The sequence below is a fragment of the Macaca mulatta genome, chromosome 1, assembly GCF_049350105.2.
Source record: "Macaca mulatta isolate MMU2019108-1 chromosome 1, T2T-MMU8v2.0, whole genome shotgun sequence".
NCBI classification, from domain to species: domain Eukaryota; kingdom Metazoa; phylum Chordata; class Mammalia; order Primates; family Cercopithecidae; genus Macaca; species Macaca mulatta.
Genome location: NC_133406.1, coordinates 158,636,088 through 158,653,693, shown reverse-complemented (window position 1 = coordinate 158,653,693; position 17,606 = coordinate 158,636,088). Strand labels below are relative to the sequence as shown.

Here is a 17,606-nt window from a genome sequence, read left to right as displayed (position 1 = left end):
AATAAATGTATTTTAAATAAATTTCCCTAATATATTTTGATTTTATACTCTCCTCCCCCTACTTCTCCTCCTCATTTTTGGAAGTTTCCCTCACCCTCAACTCCCATTACAGACTTTATGTGGAGAAAACTATTATTTCAGTTACTTTGTTTTAGTAATGGTGTTTCTGCTAGATCTATAATAAAAATATCTTTTAGTAAATGAAAGCTTTTTTTTTTTTTAAGTATTACTCTTGGAACTTACAAAAAATGACACAGGAGGAGAATGTATGCTGATTTTTTAATGATATTTTATAATTTGGTAAATTTTTTCATACATTTGATTATCTTACGACATCCTAAAATGTTCTTATCATTAATAGAATTCTATATATACAACTTGAAAGAATGTAAGTAACTTTTGAAATCTAATTGTGAAATGTGTGAATGAGACTATACCTTTGAAAATGTACAAAAACAGGTATGTTAGAGAGATATGGTCATAACAAATATATTATCTAATAAGTTAATTCAAGGCACTCATATATATCTTGCCATTTATTTCATCCCTTGATGAGTAGACCTTTATTAAGCTGTGATGATTACTGAATATAAAATGTAACCAAGATTATTTTTTATTCAAATATAATTTAAATATTCATCAAAGAGAAGTTATGCTTGAGACTGACAGAGACTATTAACATCAAAAAATATAATTAACTGCATTGGGTATCATGAAGCAGAGTTAGCCAAATAGCCGAGAGGTCTAATTGCTCTAGAGTTTGAGAAGCAATGGTTTTATTTTATGCTGTAGCTGTGGAATTAATAGTAATGCGGTTTCCTATGTGGGCCAATTAACAGCTGCCTGTTAAGGTTCATTGCTCTATAGGAAACCCATTGAATATCGCTTAGTAAACAGGATTGACATGTCAGTGTGTACAAGAAGATAAAATAGAATAAAAACCATGAAAATGAGAAGTAGTATTAAAAGAACTGTCTTTGAAAACAGCTCATAAAACTCTTTAACATTAGTGTTATAGTGGGTGTTGTGAAGTGCCTCCCACATTTGCCTTTCAGGATCAGGCACTCTTTCTTCCAGCTGTCAAGAGAGTTGCCTGCTGCTGGGCTCACAGCTGAGTCCCTCCGCAGGAACTGTCACGGGCTGAAGGGATCTTAAACTCTTCTCCCCAGAGGCAGCCCCCAGTGAATCCCAGTGAATGCCAGAGTACAAAGGATTGGCCTCCTCATCTTTTGCTTCATTTCAGGGACATCTCTGAAGGTCTCTCCCAACTCCAGAGCTCCCTCCCTGAGGAATTTGCTGGGCTTTTGTTTCAACTGCACTGGAGCTCACCTTCTCACTCTCCCCAACCCTGCATCTGTCATGGCTTCACTGATAGTCCTAAGAGCACTCCCAGTAAGCGTCTTAGAGATCTTGCCTCAAATCATACTTCCCTTGTTATCCAACCAAAGAAAAGTACTAACATTAAATGTAAAAATATTGGCTATATGCATTATTGGAATCTAGTAATTAAGTATGAAAACTAAAGGTTTTAAAGGAAAAAAACAACCAAAAAAAGCCCAATTCAGGTCTAAGAATGGCTTTTTTCACTCAAAAAGTTTATCTTTGTCTTGTCATCCTTTTTCTTTAATAAAAGTAATATTTTGACCTTTGTGACTCTATTAAGCTTTTTAACTGAATACAAAAAGAAAGTGCTTCTGATTGAACCCAAAAGATTTTGCCTTTCCTTGGCTGTAGAGGTTTAGAAGTGGGCAGACGTTCTAATGGCATTTTGACATTAATGAGGTTGCTGAAATGGAAAAGTTTAAGGGTCAAAGATAAGAGCAGCGGCAAGTTCTTCTAGTGTTTCTTTTTCTTTTTAATAATGTCATATCAAATATGCTTAAGAAGTTGACCATGATTCCTTATATAGAATATGTAATGTTATATATGAGTGTACTACTTTAAGTAGTATAATACTTTTTGCAAATAAAAAAAATTCTAAGACTGTAACTATAAAACATGTCCCCTCAGTCCATTAATATGTTTAGTTGTAACTTCTGCAAAACATGTAAAAAATCTTAAAATTGCTTAATAGATTTTATTGCGTACAATATGATAATGCATATAGTGCGTCTTTAAACTGCAGTGATAAAGCTGTTTTCCTAGTCATTCATTATTTAATGTGCTTACTCTGTTTATATCTGTGGCATAAGAGTGCATGTTAGCTTTCAGAAGAGCACAACATTTGCTGCTTCACAGCACACGGCCTTCCACTCCCAAGCCTACACATGGTGTTAGTGATAGTTAAAGCACTCAAGTCTAACATTTTATAGATTTTGATGAACTGAGCCTTTCAGACAAGTTACTGATATGAAGTTAATTCAGGCTAGGAGTATAATATGGGAATAGAGGCTTTTTGCTTTCACTGTCACTTTTAAAAACTTCTACAAACTGTTTATGTAAACTATAAATCAGATACATTTTAATTCGGTTTGTATCATATGGTTATGGAACCATGCATGGCTTCTGAAAATGATATCTTGTCTTTCATTGATTGATTTGCTGCCGAATCATTACTGGGTTCTGAGACATACAAGCAAATGTGCCAAACACTCTAACAGTATTTAGTAACAACTGATAAGAATATATTAATATATTTGTTAGAGTACAGGCTGATGTTTATGGAGTTAATACATTTTAAAATAATGTAGAGTCTTACCCAGTGCATATGATTCAGAGATTCTTAAAACAGTGACTAACCCCTCAATGGCTCTGTAGTCTGGTGAAGAAGAGGAAATAATGTACAGAAATAACTGTGATACCAAATCTCCCTTATAGTGTAACAAACTTTCAAAACCTGATGGAGAAGGGAAAGTGGTAAGTTACGGCCTGAGAGGGGAAAAATACTGTATACTCAGGGGATACTGAGAAGGTCTGTTCAGGGAGCTATTCAGCTTCTGTCCCCCTTCTTTCACACTCTGTAACATGCGGCATCTTCGCCGGCTTTCTTCTTCCTTTTGGGCGTTGTGAGTGAATTCCCTTCTTTCACTTAAGCTAAGGAGGAAAGGATCTTTCAAAGATTGTGTTTATATAGATCTCAAAAATTATGAAAATAGTCCTACAAAATACCATATTTAAAAAATTATTTTTAACTCTGTAATGTCAGCATGGAAAATAGCACTAGGATTTGAGTTCTTAATATTAACTCCGAAACAGTAAGGAGTTCCATCTTTTTATAGCAGAGAATAGTAATGTACAGTTTCATGTTCCCTTGTTAATTTTTATCTGTATAGATATTATTCAAATATGGCATATTTATGGTATTACTGTTTCCAAAATTACAGGTATTTCTACACTTGAGGATATAACGGCACATAATATCTTCTACCACTTTTTCTAAAACCAGCATCACAGATGAATAAAAAGTTATCTGGCTGGGCTCAGTGGCTCGTGCCCATAGTCCCAGAACTTTGGGAGGTGGAGGCGGGAGGCGGGAGGAATGCTTGAGGCCAGGGGTTTGAGACCAGCTGGACCAAAATAGTGAGACCCCTTCTCTATAATAAATAAAATATAAAATTATATTTCCCCTCCCTCCCTTTCTTCCTTTCCTACTTCTTCCTACCTGTGATCAGTTGATCTGTCCATGTATCTGTCTGTCTTTTTAAAGATAATTTCTTTTTGTGACTGCGATGCAGCAAAAGGACACTTCCCTTGATTTGTGCTTTTTAGAAAGAACTCATTGGGAAATAGGCTGTAGACTGAATGCTTATGAGTTGGTGTTCAGTTATCAAGAATGCCATCAGCAATGCCTTGTTGCTTTCTTATCAGCTACTTCCTGCTGTCAGCTTGGCACTTATTTCAATAGAAGAGGATTTGCATCAAATGTAATGCCTTATTATATACGGCTAACATGGGGTTTTTAATTGTGCAAACACATGAGACTCCTGCAGTGGTAGTCAATTTGATAAAAGGATTAGATTATGAATATTTGGTCATGATTAAAGATTAGTTGAGATTTATCAGAAGTAAGCCAGTGAAATTTGTCATATATTTATCAGTCAGGTGAGACTCCGTTAATCTGAGAGTATATGAACCACAAGTAGCCATCTCTTTATAAAAAAATCTGCTGAATTTGATTATTTATGTTCAGGTGACAAGTGCTAAGGATTGTTTTTGGCCTTCGCTGCTTGCTCTGCTGCTCAGAGTATCCCAAGAGTCTATGTCTCTAACTTTTGGTCATTATTATTATTATTATTATAATTTCATCTTATAGAATAGTTTGGTAAACACATACACAAAATTTCTGTAGTTTTTATTAAAGAAATGACAACTAGTATATATCTCAAGACGTTTTGAGTTGTTCCTTTGATTAAAAAACCTACAGTAAAATACAGAAGATTGAGATTTCCAACTTAGAAGGTATTTAAATTGAGTACTTCTTGCCGTAAACAAGACTAGGCATTGAGATAGATTGAAAAGAAGCCTGACACAGCAGAAAGGTGAAACTACAGTCCTAGACACAACTAAAATCACTGTATGATGCCTGATACAATAGTACCCACCATTCTTGGAGTGTTTGGGAAATAATATAAACAAGGTCGTAAGTTTACTGTGTAATTCTAGACATGGAAAATAATTAGTGAGTTTAGTAGCAACTAAAATGCAAAATATAGAAGAGATGCCATAAAGCAGAATGTGATTCATTTCCAAATTAATTATACAGAACTGCTGCTCTAGGAAAAGACTACTTCAGGTTTGGGTAGTCAGGGAATATAATCCTGTTTGTCCAGCATCGTTTGTATTGGCTTTCTGTGTACCACCTGTGTGGCTGATGAATCCTGCTTATGTGTTTGCCTCCCTCAAGTACATAACAGGGAGATCCTGTTATTAGGATTGCATTGAGGGCACCACTGGGAGTTGGAAAAGAGCAGTTCCTCAGACTAGAGGCATAGTATCCTAAGCTCTGATAATTTTCTACCTCAGGGACTTAACGGTCCTTCAAATGGATCTTCTTATTAAGGAAGAGATAGTTCAAGAAGTGTGCATAGTCATTTATGTGAGAACTCAGTTCAGAGGATTTGTTAGTGTGCTGGCTGTTTAAAATTACATAGATACCAAGATTTTCAAAGTCTGCGTAGAAAATATTGCCTTTGTTAGGATGATTTTTGTAGGGACAAGTACTAAGCCATGCTTATGGAGTAGATAATATAGTAGACAGATGCTTAGGAGAGAGATCTTTCAGTTACAGTGATTCCTCTAGCCTGTGGTGTTAGTAAGTCAATCAGATTCTCTGGGCCTTAGTATATCGAACCTGTATTAATGAAGAATTATATTAGATCAGTGATTTTTAAACTGGATTTCTTGGAGAAAATCCTCAGATTGAGGGGTGAGTGAGGTATATGGGAGGAGAGAGCAAAGGGATTTTTCAGTGGTTTGGAGCCGAATTTCACTACTATAATTCCAGACCTGTCTCAACTTCTATTTCAAATCCATTCAATTAAGCAGGATTTTTTTGTTCATTTTTTAAGTAAAATTTTTCATGGCAAAGAGATTGTATTGCCAGAATCTGATACTGATTTGGTACTACTGTATTTGATGATGATATATAACTTATGCTCATATTTGTTATTAAGCACATACTTGCTAATAACATTTTTAAATTAAGGGAGAAGGATCCTCTATTAGAACAGAATACTTGTATGAAAATTCCAGAGGGGAGTTGGGATGTAATTTGACCATGAGGGTAGACTGTCAATAAGTAGATGGTAAGGTAAATTCCTTCTGTGTGGGAAAGAAGGACATAAGGAAACAGATCAAATTTGAAATTCGGTAGTTAACAGAAAAAGATTCATGACTTTCTAAATAATTACGTAGCACTTTGTTTTTAGAATAAGACTTTTCACTTTGTTGAACCTTTGGAGAAACATGAACTATATATTTCCCTTGCCCTCCAACATTAACTTATTAATTCAATTCATATATTCAGATATTGTTTACTCATTCTTTTTCACTCCCTTCTACACAAGATCCTATGAGTTTGTTTATAAATTATGTCAAATATTTTACTGCCAAGATATTTTAGAAGTTGCAAGAGGAAGAGAAATTACTTTAAAATTAAAGTAATAATTAGTAGTGTTTATTCGGCTGAAAATTAAGCTTATTGAAGAAATACTGTATGTGAACATGAAAGTTGGGAAAGATCCAGAATTTGTTTTGTGTAATGAATAACAGTGCTTTCTCACCTCTTGATTAAAAATAAAAAAAAAAGCACTTACAGAACATAGAGTCATTTTAATAAAAAATGGGAAGTATTTCTGAGTCCGTTAAATACTTTGACAAAGATGCGTATTTTAAAGCCACAGTTCAAAAGTCTTATGATTTTATTTCTATACTTTCAGTTTGATTTGTATAGGAAGTTCTGTCAGCATATGTTGGCCATACTGTAATCAAAATGAGGTCTGTAAAAGTGGAAATTGTATTAGTTATCAATTAGAATAGAAAATCGTTTGTTTTGTATTCAGAGATTTATAATACTGACTAAATGACATCTCATCAAACATCTCAGGAGTCAGAATAAAAATCTTTATGGCATAATTTTCTTCTTTTCAAAATGATATCCAAACCAAGGGAGTAATCTTTAAGGTGAATTTAAAATAGCAACAACACAAATCTAGTTTACTCAATTCTGCCCTCTAAAACTCCTTTTAGTTGCAGGTTCTTTTGCATTATTTCAAACTCTAATCCTCTGAGCGGGTAATTAACGGACCAGAAAAGCCATTTGTGGAAAAGAAGAGCCGTAAGGGTGAAAATATTTCTTCACTGAATGATCTTTAAGAAGTAAATAATTACAAACGGAAAGGATTTGGGATGACCAATCTAAATCTGAGGATAATTGGAAGGAATAGAGTATGAAAATCGAAATGCTTGGCATGTACAACAATTCTCATATCATAACAAGACTAATTAAATATTTAGAAACCAAAATCCCCTCACAATTTGAAGAAAAATAACCCACGACAAAGGGTCTGTAACTTTGCAGATAATTAGCAAGGGTTATAGGAAGGAAAAACATCACAGATTGGCTCCAAGGCTCTGCAAGGTCATGTCTTATTACGCTGTGTCTTTTATATAGTCTGGTAACAAGTTTCTTGCTAATTTAATCTAACTAGGGCATCCCATAGCGATTTCCCATTTCCCTTGTTAAAAAAAAATGTGATAGTTTCTGCAAGTGCAAACTGCAGTAGGTTAACATTTTTATAAATAATTGCTCTTAATTGATACAGGTTGTAATATTTTTAGAATTATTAAAAGTGAAGGCTTTGAAAATTTAGACACAAAAGCATTATTTTTTTAAGTATTACAAAATTTTATGGTTTTTATTCCCACTTAATTTTTTTATTTCTTTCATTAAGTAGTTAGACCTGACGACCCTGTGAATGAAACAGTCTCAGTGGCATGCTTTGGAAATAAATACTTCTTATCTTGCTAATAAAAGCAAGCACATTTATGTTGAATGTGCATTTCTGCAAACAAGAGATTTTGTACTGGATTAATAAGGCTCTGAGTGAGTCAAGCCTAATTTGCATTAAACTGACCCCAAGGTCCGGTAAAAACTGCAAGGAATTTCAAAGGTTTCCAAAACATAGAAAGTTGTTTTTAGAAAATCAGCATTGCCATTTAAAAATGCTTATTTTCGTAATTAATGTGGTATTTTTAAGGATATTTTTGGAGTTTCTAAGTTGTAAATGAACTAAATATTAAAGTATGCATGCTTTGTGTTTATAAATTGTGGAATAATATTTTACTGAAACTCAAAGACTATGGGAAGATGTTATTCTGCTTTCATCGACTGAAAAAAAGCATGACAACCTCCTAGAGTTGATTTTCCATAGGATTTTACTGTCAAGCTTTTGTTGACTTGCCACCGGTTACTTGATTTTTACTTGGGGAGTGAGGACTTTCTGTTTCTCTTATACCCTGTACTCTTTTTCAGTCAAATAGATTTATGTTTACACATTGAAAATACAGAAAAACATTTTGCATTTTTGCTTATGATTATCATTTTAGTAATAAATATAATTTTAAAATAATTTTTATAAATGCAATTTCAAGGATTTAATCACAGGTACAATTTTAAAAAAATCAGGATTATATTTAAAACTGTAAAAAATAGGAAATTGAATGTAATAAAAATTATATTGTTTATTTTTCCCAAATTATGTATCTCTGAGTATACCAGTATTCACACTATGCTAGAGATTCTGAAACTAACTTTATTACAGTAATAATTTCAAAATACTTTAAATAACACAATATTCTATAATGCAAATTGTATAATATCCTAACATATCTATAGAATTAAATTCTATATGATGGTTAGAAATCTAGTCTACACAAATTATTAAATAATGAGCAAAAGCTGTGTGACAAATGGGAACATTGTTACAGAACTCCTCTTTTTTGCCACATTAATTACACACCATTTAGCTTCCTAATGTTATGTTTACCTAGCAATTAGTTAAGCTCACAAATCATCATTAATAAATATTTAAAGAAAGCAAGACCCACTTTCCCTAGCTGTATAGAATAGAATTTAGATGATAAAATGGCATTTCATTATAAAATAAAAAAACTTTTTGGAAAGGTTTGATTTAACATTCAACTCCGTTTGTGTCTTGTATCTGTGAGGGTGATTGTAACCTTGTATCTTGAAGCATATTTCTTTGTATTCCCTCTCCATATACTTGATTATTTTGCCTGAGCAAATCTATTTGCATTGGCGCCTACCAATTTATGTTCTAAAGTTATGTGCTGTGTGTATAAAATTTTGTTCTAAATTTGGACTAAAAAAGACAGTGGCTAGAGTACTAGGTCATTTGGAATTTGCTAGTGTATACAGAGAAGTGATTGGTAGTTAAAGAGTACTTATCCCCCCTTCCTTTTAAATAGGTAATCTATTTCATAAGAGTTTATTATTGGCATTCATAATACAAAGCTATATCCAAATTGACAGAATTCTGTGAGAATCAGGTATTGCTGATTGAAGCTAAATTGTATGTCTGGTGTTTATTTTCTATTAACTATGTTTATTTATGAGCAGAAATAGCCAGATAACATTAATCATTATTTAATGTTTTCAAAAACACCAGATTCTTACATGCTAGGCACATAATCACCTCCAAGAAGAATTTATAAGTTGGCAGCTTCCTTTTTCTTTTATTCTTTTCTCTTAAACTCCCACTTTCTAGTAGTTGCTAAATTTTTTAAACTTGTGTACCTAAACAGAATATAATTTACTTATTAATGTATAATTTATTTTTACTTAGTAATTGAGACTGAAGAATGAATGTAATTCCTTGAGCCTCAATTACTAAGTAAAAATTCATATTGCAGTAATTCATCTGTAGATATTCTGTTGTTTAGCGTATACAGTTCACCTAAGGATGTGGTTTAAGCTCTTCCAGGAACTCCTGTGTATGTTTTGTTTATACTTGGCACTATGAAAAGGAGTATCATTACACGATACCTTGGTACCTTGAAAACATTGATTTACCTCCAAAAAGTTAGTACTTTTAACTGAGACAGAAAGTAGTAACTCAGGGAGGAAAAAAAAGTCTTACCATTGCTAGTATTTTGTAATTGAAGTTTAATAAATAAATAGCCACTAAAATATTTAAATTGATGAAGCAATCTTCATCAAACATGCAGACTCAATAAAAGATTGCACTAATTCTTTAATTAATAATTGTATAATTTCAAATTTAAGCAAACTTTAATTTTTTAGTTTCTGTCATGATATACTGAGCTTTTCTGTTGAATGCTGGAGTATTTGTTCAAGGCGGTAGATTTTGCATTTTTAATCTTCCTTAGAACTGTGGTGAATAATGGCCCCTGGCAGGAGATAATGAAATTTTCTTAATTTATATTTTCAAGAAGAAGCTTCAATTGAAAATGGCATCCTATGGCCTGGAGACATAGCTCTAGTGCAAGTTTCAGGGGAACTGCAATAATACTGCAGTGCCATTGGTGACGGGGAACCATGGGACAGTGAAGAAGTAATTTAAGGAAGAAAAGAAAATGCACCAAAGCTTTATTGTAGCATATCTAATGATCTGCTGAAGATTCCCAATGGTTTTTGGAGCATGACTGGAGAAACTAATGTTATCTTGCCAAAACAGAAGCCCCTGCTTAATCAGCAGAACAAGACTATTGATTAAAACACCTCTCACAATAGATTACACATGGAATCTCATCTCCATACTTTGCACTTGGTAAAGTGTAATAATGAGCATAAGATAATCAAAAGAAGAGTAAAAGCAATTTGTTGGGCATTGTACAATTCAAGATTAGAGTTGGAATGCAAACAAATTTGCATGAATAGTTCAGCCTGTTTTTAAAGCTGTACACAGGAAAAGAGTATGCACAATGCAGAGACTACTGTGGAAGAGTAAAAGATGTTCTGTTTCTTTAAGGTTTGCAAATCTGTTCATCTTACATAGGGGACATTGTTATTATTGGTATTTTTGCTGGTGATGGTAATTTATATTTCTTGATGTTCGTTATCCAGGTATTGTGCAGAGAGTTGCCTGCACTATCTCCTTTAACCTTAACAAACTTCTAAAGAAGATGTTAGGTTTTACAGATGATAAAGCAAAGGTTGAAAGGTTTAATACATTGCTTATGGACTCACAATTAAGTAAGCAGCTGAGCTGGAACTTACACACCTTTTTTTTCTGATTCTAAAGCTTCTGCTTTTAAACACTAATCTTCCTAATTAGCAAATGATTTTGCTTTTGAACAGAGATAAACAGTATGCTATATTGTTTTTTGATACAATTTATTCTGAGAGTATAAGTAATGTGTGCTTTGTGCTCTCTTTCACTTAGAGTTTTAAAAGAGTAAGGAAAGGGAACATATTAATAGTTTGTTTTCATTAATATTTCATTAGTAATGAGGCACTATGTCTCTAAAATAAAGAGATAATCTTTCTTGAAAATACTGTGGTTTATCTGTGCATGATATTTTTCAGAAATTTCCATATACTAGTATGTAAATTAGTGATAATACACTTTTATAAAATGCCTTTTCCTCCTTTACAGTAATTTTTTTGAGAACATTGATCTTAATTTCAAAAGATACTTTGGATGCCTTAAAAGTTAATATTGAGACCTGAGAACATTGATTACATTTGGAAGATAAAATATACTGTTTGTAATACTTTCACCTTCTTGCCATTTGCAAATTGGGATGGTTAAGCGATGCGTTAGCTGTTTCTTAAAATCTTTTTTGAAATATATATTGTGCACAAGCCTGGGCAATATCACCAACTTTAAATACTTACCCTAATTTTTGTAATCAGCAAATATATTGGTAGGAAGTAAATTGATAAACTGTTAATCTCCAAAATTATTTGTTACACTTCAGCTTTTATAGATGCATATTTGGCTTCATTCCAGAATTGGACCATTGAAACCCTCACCCCCACACCTATAGGGTAGAAAGACTGTTACAGGGATGAGTTTTTAAACCATGTTTTAAAATTCAGTGTTTTGGGCCAGACATGGTGGCTCACGCCTGTAATCCCAGCACTTTGGGAGGCCGAGGTGGTGGATCACCTGAGGTCAGGAGTTTGAAACCAGCCTGCCCAACATGATAAAACCTTGTCTCTACTTAAAAAAAAAAAAAAATTATATATATATATATATATATGTATGTGTATATGTATATACACACATATATATGTATATACACACATACATACACACACACACACACACATATACACACACACAAAAATTAGCCAGGCGTGTTGGCACATGCCTGTAGTCCCAGCTACTCAGGAGGCTGAGGCAGGAGAATTGCTTGAACCCGGGAGGCAGAGGTTGCAGTGAATGAAGATCGTGGCACTGTACTCCAGCCTGGGGGTGACAGAGCGAGGCTTTGTCTCAAAAAACCAAAAAACCAACAAAATTCAGTGTTTTGTCCCATTTAAACTAGTTTATGGCCTATAAAGCAAGACTTTGGATTTTCTTTGTTGTGGTTGATGGGTTTTATTAATGTTTTATGAATTTTAATGTCAGAAATAATACTTTTATTCTGGCATTTGAACGTAATAATATTAAAAGATTTTATTAATGGGTTTATATTAGTTATATTTGGAATTCTCAAATTGAGTGTTGTACTCTATATATTTTAGAATAGTAAGAAAGTTCTTTAAAATAGGAGTCAGAAAGTTGCAACCAGAAATTATATATAAGTGATATTTTGTGCATTTTTAACCCAGTGATGTGAAATAATGATTAAATCTTTGTCTTTATATGCCAAATTTGAAAATTTTGGAAATGTGACTAGAAAAATATTAAAAATGACTACATGTTTAGAATTTGGGACTGAGTGTGTATTTTCTACTTAGTATTTAATCATGAATTATATCCTGGAAATGGTTTTTGTTCCTTGTTTTTGTTTTTGAGACAGGGTCTCATTATGTTACTGGGCTATGCTTCAGTGGTGCAATCCTCCCACCTCAGTGTCCCCCAAGTAGGTGGGACTACAGGCACATACCACCACACGTGGCTAAATTTTTTTAGCTTTTTGTAGAGATAGGGTTTTGCCATGTTACCCAAGCTGGTCTTGAACTCCTGGGCTCAAGAGATCCTTCTCGCTTTGCTTCTGCCTCCCAAAATGCTGGGATTGTAAGCGTGAGCAATAGCTCCTGACCCCGAAATTGTTTAGACATTATTTGCAAGGCCTGCTTATGCCTCTGAGTTCTCTCTAAGGCATCTCTCTGAGTTGAGCCACTTTATTAAAATTTATTTGAATAAATTAAGAAGTCAAAGGTTGAATATAGAAAAATTTGCAGTGATTACAATGGGTCATATCTTTCTGTTATTTTTAATGACATACTTCTGTAGAACATAGTATATTTTTACAGATTCTCAAAAGTTTTATTTCCAATTTTAGTGTTTCATTAGCTAGCACATTTTTAGCAAAACATTATACTTCTTATCTGTTAAAAAAACTGGTTCATATGTGATGTATACATGTACTCAGATATCTATTGTACTTATTTCGATTCTCCATGTTAGGAATTGATGAACAACTAGACAGCTTGCTCAAAATTAGAGCAACTAAAACTCTTGATTTCTACACTTAGAATTAGCAAGAAAACATATTAACATTGTAAACTGTATTATGTACTTCTTGCATAAATTGTACTCATCACTTGTTTTCTATTTCACTTGTTTTACTAAGTTTTATAGAGTAAAATCATGTTTTGCCATTCATATTTATTCTTTAGTAAAGTATCTAAACCTATCTTGTTTTAACCCTGCGGTTCTCACACCAGTTACACTGATCAGAATCACCTGCAAAACTTGTTCAATCTGAGATGGCCGGGTATCCACTTCCAGAGTTTCTGAACCTGCCAATTTTTGGTGGAGCTTAATAATTTGTATTTCTTTTCCTTCTTTCTTTCTTTCTTTTTTTTTTTTTTTTAAGATGGAATTTCACTCTTGTTGCCCAGACTGGAGTGCAATGGTACGATCTCGGCTCACTGCAACCTCCACCTTGTGGGTTCAAGCAATTCTCCTGCCTCAGCCTCCCGAGTAGCTGGGATTATAGGCATGCGCCACCATGCCTGGCCAATTTTTGTATTTTTAGTAGAGACGGGAATTCTCCATGTTGGTCAGGTTGGTCTCAAACTCCCGACCTCAGGTGATCCACCCACCTTGGCCTCCCAAAGTGCTGGGATTACAGGCGTGAGCCACCGCGCCCAGCCAATAATTTGTATTTCTAACAAGTTTTCAGTTGCTGGTGGTGCTGTTAGTATGAGGACCATATTTTGAAAACTACTGCTTTCACTATCTTAACTCATCTGTTCATCTTTATAAATATAAAATGAAATAAGACCGGTTATTTGAAAGCTGAAGTGTTCAAAATATATTCTAGTATCTGTTTCTTTATGATGAACAGTAATTGTAGTTCCTTCAAATTGTAATAAAAGGTCTACTTATTAAACCCTATTTTTTCTCTTTTGCCTTGTTCTCATTCATACCGATTTTCTATGCTTAAAGTTTAAGAAAATTGTAGGTTATTAACGTAATAAACCCACATGGTATTACCAAAATATACTGATATTTTGATTGTTTAAACAATGATACCTTTATTGGTAAAGAAATTTTCTTCTTTAGAGAAGGAGAGAGAAAGTCATGCCAGGAACTATGCCTAGTACTGAGAATACAAACGACTAAACATTTTTTCTTTCTTGGCTTAATCTACCTTTTCGCTTTCATTAGTGTGAGAACTTGAAGCTGAGCCCTTGGCGGGAATTTACTTTGCTTCTGTGGATAAGTAATTGCTTTCTTTCTGGATCTTTTTAAATGATAGCAATTTACAGTTTTATAATCTTACCAACAGCATATTGTTAAGGAATTTTTAGATTATTCTTAGTATTAATAGCTCACATTGGGTATTTCCCAATGTTTTTCTTGTCTCCTCGCTCTCTATTTGGAAACTTAATGCTGCTTGCATCCTTTATAAAGGAATATAAATGTCTGTGTTTTTATTTCTCTAATTTGGGCCTCTAAAAGCTTAGATTCATTTCCATGAATCAAGACCCTGGCATGCAAATCTCTAATTTTCTCGTACTTTTTGCAGTTTGGGTTTCTCTTCTTTCTGACCCTCAACTGTTTTAGCTCTAAATTTTCCATTTTTCTCAAGATTAATTTCTTTCACTTCTGATATCTCTGTGTATATGAATATATGAAATTTTTTAATGAACATTTTTTATATTTTGGGAGGCCCTGAATTCTAGAATTTTTTAATAATCTTATTGCAGGAGCTTCATTAAATCAGTTTTGCTTAAGATTACAGTTGTAGAATTAATATGTTTTGCTGTCAAAGTGAATGCTCTGCGTAGTGTGATTATTTAAATCAATAAAAATTATGTGGTTGGTATAAATAATCATAATTGCTTTCACATTAATTTGAACATGTAATTGGTCAACGGACTACTGCAAAGTTGTTCAGAAAGAGAGTAAATATGGACAGTTATTTTTTATTATGGTGTTGGTCCTCTTTCAAGCAAAATGTAATGGAAACCAGAATGCTTATATTATATACTTCCTGCAGAACATACCATGACATTAGAAATACACAGTAAAAGATCTCTAACCCTGCACTAGTTATATTCATTCATCCAGTTACTTCTGGTGGAAAAAATCTGGGCAATTTTCAATGTATTCTTTATTTTTGAAAAATGATATATATAAATTGCCAAATTCTTTGAGTTACTTTCTCCTTCACCTTGATAACAAAGCCCTTCATGTTGTTGGTCCATTTCAACTTTGAGTACAGCTCCCTCTCTCTCCCACCAGTTGCTAGTTTGTTAATATGAGAGGAGCCTTTTGTGAGAAGTGAAGGGTGATAAACTAAATGAAGAGTTTACTCACAAGAGAAACTGTTATTTGGAGGGGTTTCTGTAATCGTATTTAAATACCATTCAAAACCTAACAGAGTTTGGTTGAGTAGTTATAAAATGTATACTGTGGGAGTATCTGAAAGGGATATCTAACACACAGTTGTTTATCTTTCTTCATTTCTGAGAATTGTGAGGATGTGATAAAAGGAAGATCACTGTAGGTATGAACAAATACAAAGAAGGAAATGAAAGGACTTTTGTTTTTAATGGGACCAAGTTAATGATTAGGATTTCTGTTAGATCAAGAAACTAAAAAAGCAGTGAACTATCTTGTTGCTGCAAAAGTTTAAAAAAGAAGAAAAATGAAACATCAGAATTACATTTCTTACCTGGGAACATTAGTTATTGACCTGTTGAGAAACTGTAAACCTACCTCTTGTCTTGAATTTTAGGATGTGAAATAGGTTCTGTGATTCATGTTAAAATAATTCGTTTACACTAAGTGGTGAACTACTGGCAAATTTCTTCAGATGAGTGAACCCAATTAGGAGAAATACAGAATAATGACAGGAAAACATATGTTACAGAAGACTGTGACACTGTACCATTTACATTATTTATGTTCTTGAAAATTACAGTATATGGTATATTTCTAAAAAAACAATGCTATCCTGTATTATAAAGTAATCATGATAAAAGTTACTTATAATTTATTTAATATTTAAGTCTTGTTTGAAGTTCATTGTAGTATACTTTGAATTATAAAATTTATCTATTTAATCCTGTAGAAGTTTTCAGGCTTTGCTGCTGTTCAAAGAAAAAGTCTAGTTTTGAGTTGAAAGGGCACCAAAGTATACGACTGTTCCTACCCATCTTTAACATGATTCACCTTCTACTGCCCTTAGTTAGTTGTGCTAGAAACTGGGATGCTTTTTCAAAATTCTTTATAGTGCTATTTTATAGTTCAGTTATTTTATGCATTGTAGAATATGTGGTATTCCAACTGTTAAATAAATGTTGTTACAATGTTCTTGTTCTGCTTGCTTTGCCTTCTTAATGTATGTGCTATCAGAAAATACAATAAAAACCCTGAAAACATTTCACTCATTAGGCTATAATCAAATCAAATTATAAAAGAAATAGTTCTTGCCTTTACAAAGGTTATAAAAAGAACTTTTGGACAAATTCATAGAACTTACATATCATTTTATCTGAAATTCTAACCTATTTCTAATGTTCTTGGTGAATTAATGACAATGCAAAAATAAGAAAATAATTCCTTATAACAATAATTAGAACATTCTAGGCATCATGTTAGTATAACATTCTTTCTAATGTTATATTTTAGGAAGTACCGGTGTTGAACCAAGGTACATAGTCATCTCATTAATTATATAGGCACATTGATCTGTGAGTAGAAAGAGTAACAATAATGCTTAGACATTACATACGTGCCAAAGCATTTTTCTAAATCCTTTAAATGCACTTTATCATTTATGTGGACCATAGCATATGAGGTGAACACTACTAGCTTAGTTTCTGGTATTCCAGAAAGTATGTACAATAAAGAACTTCACAACCAACTGGATTTCGAGGATACAATTAAAATCCTGGCTCCTTATTTGTTTTGTGTTGTCAAAAACTTCCTGCTGAGAAATTCAGGTTTTGACTCATACATTTCTGTGTCCTTATAGGACCATTTTTAAAAATTGTAATTTTAACTCTTAAGTATGATGTCTAATATCCTGGTAAGATATTTGTTGTTGTTGTTATTCTTGTTGTTGTTCAATTCATGTTGAATACGTCAAAAATTAAAATTAAAATGTGTAACAGAATAATAGGAAACTTGGCCATTTTTTTTTTTTTTTACTTCTAGTTGAAAGTTAGTGTGACCCATACCACTGTATTACAACATAAAGAAAACAAAACTCTTATAAAGTATTTAATAATGTAGAGTAACTTAACATTACTTGAATTTTTGTTTCATGTTTCTAGTTACTTGAAGAAAATGCGAAAAACTTCTATGTTATATTTAAGTAAAAATAATCAAATAAATTATGTTACACAAGTTTGATACATTCTGTCTTTCAGGTGCAACAATCGAACACAGTGTATAGTAGTTACTGGGTCAGATGTGTTTCCTGATCCATGTCCTGGAACATACAAATACCTTGAAGTCCAGTATGAGTGTGTCCCTTACAGTAAGTAT

General features: G+C 33.0%; 1 protein-coding gene across 40 annotated transcripts in view; it reads left to right on the top strand.

Moving 5' to 3' along the window:
* The window catches only part of ADGRL2 (adhesion G protein-coupled receptor L2), a 293,729-nt gene that overhangs the window by 218,514 nt on the left and 57,609 nt on the right, over positions 1–17,606 (top strand). For all 40 annotated transcript variants that reach the window (XM_077988175.1, XM_077988115.1, XM_077988085.1 and 37 more), the window contains one exon: positions 17,489–17,598. In XM_077988175.1, coding sequence (XP_077844301.1) covers positions 17,489–17,598 — 110 coding nt within the window. The remainder of the gene's footprint in view (positions 1–17,488; positions 17,599–17,606) is intronic.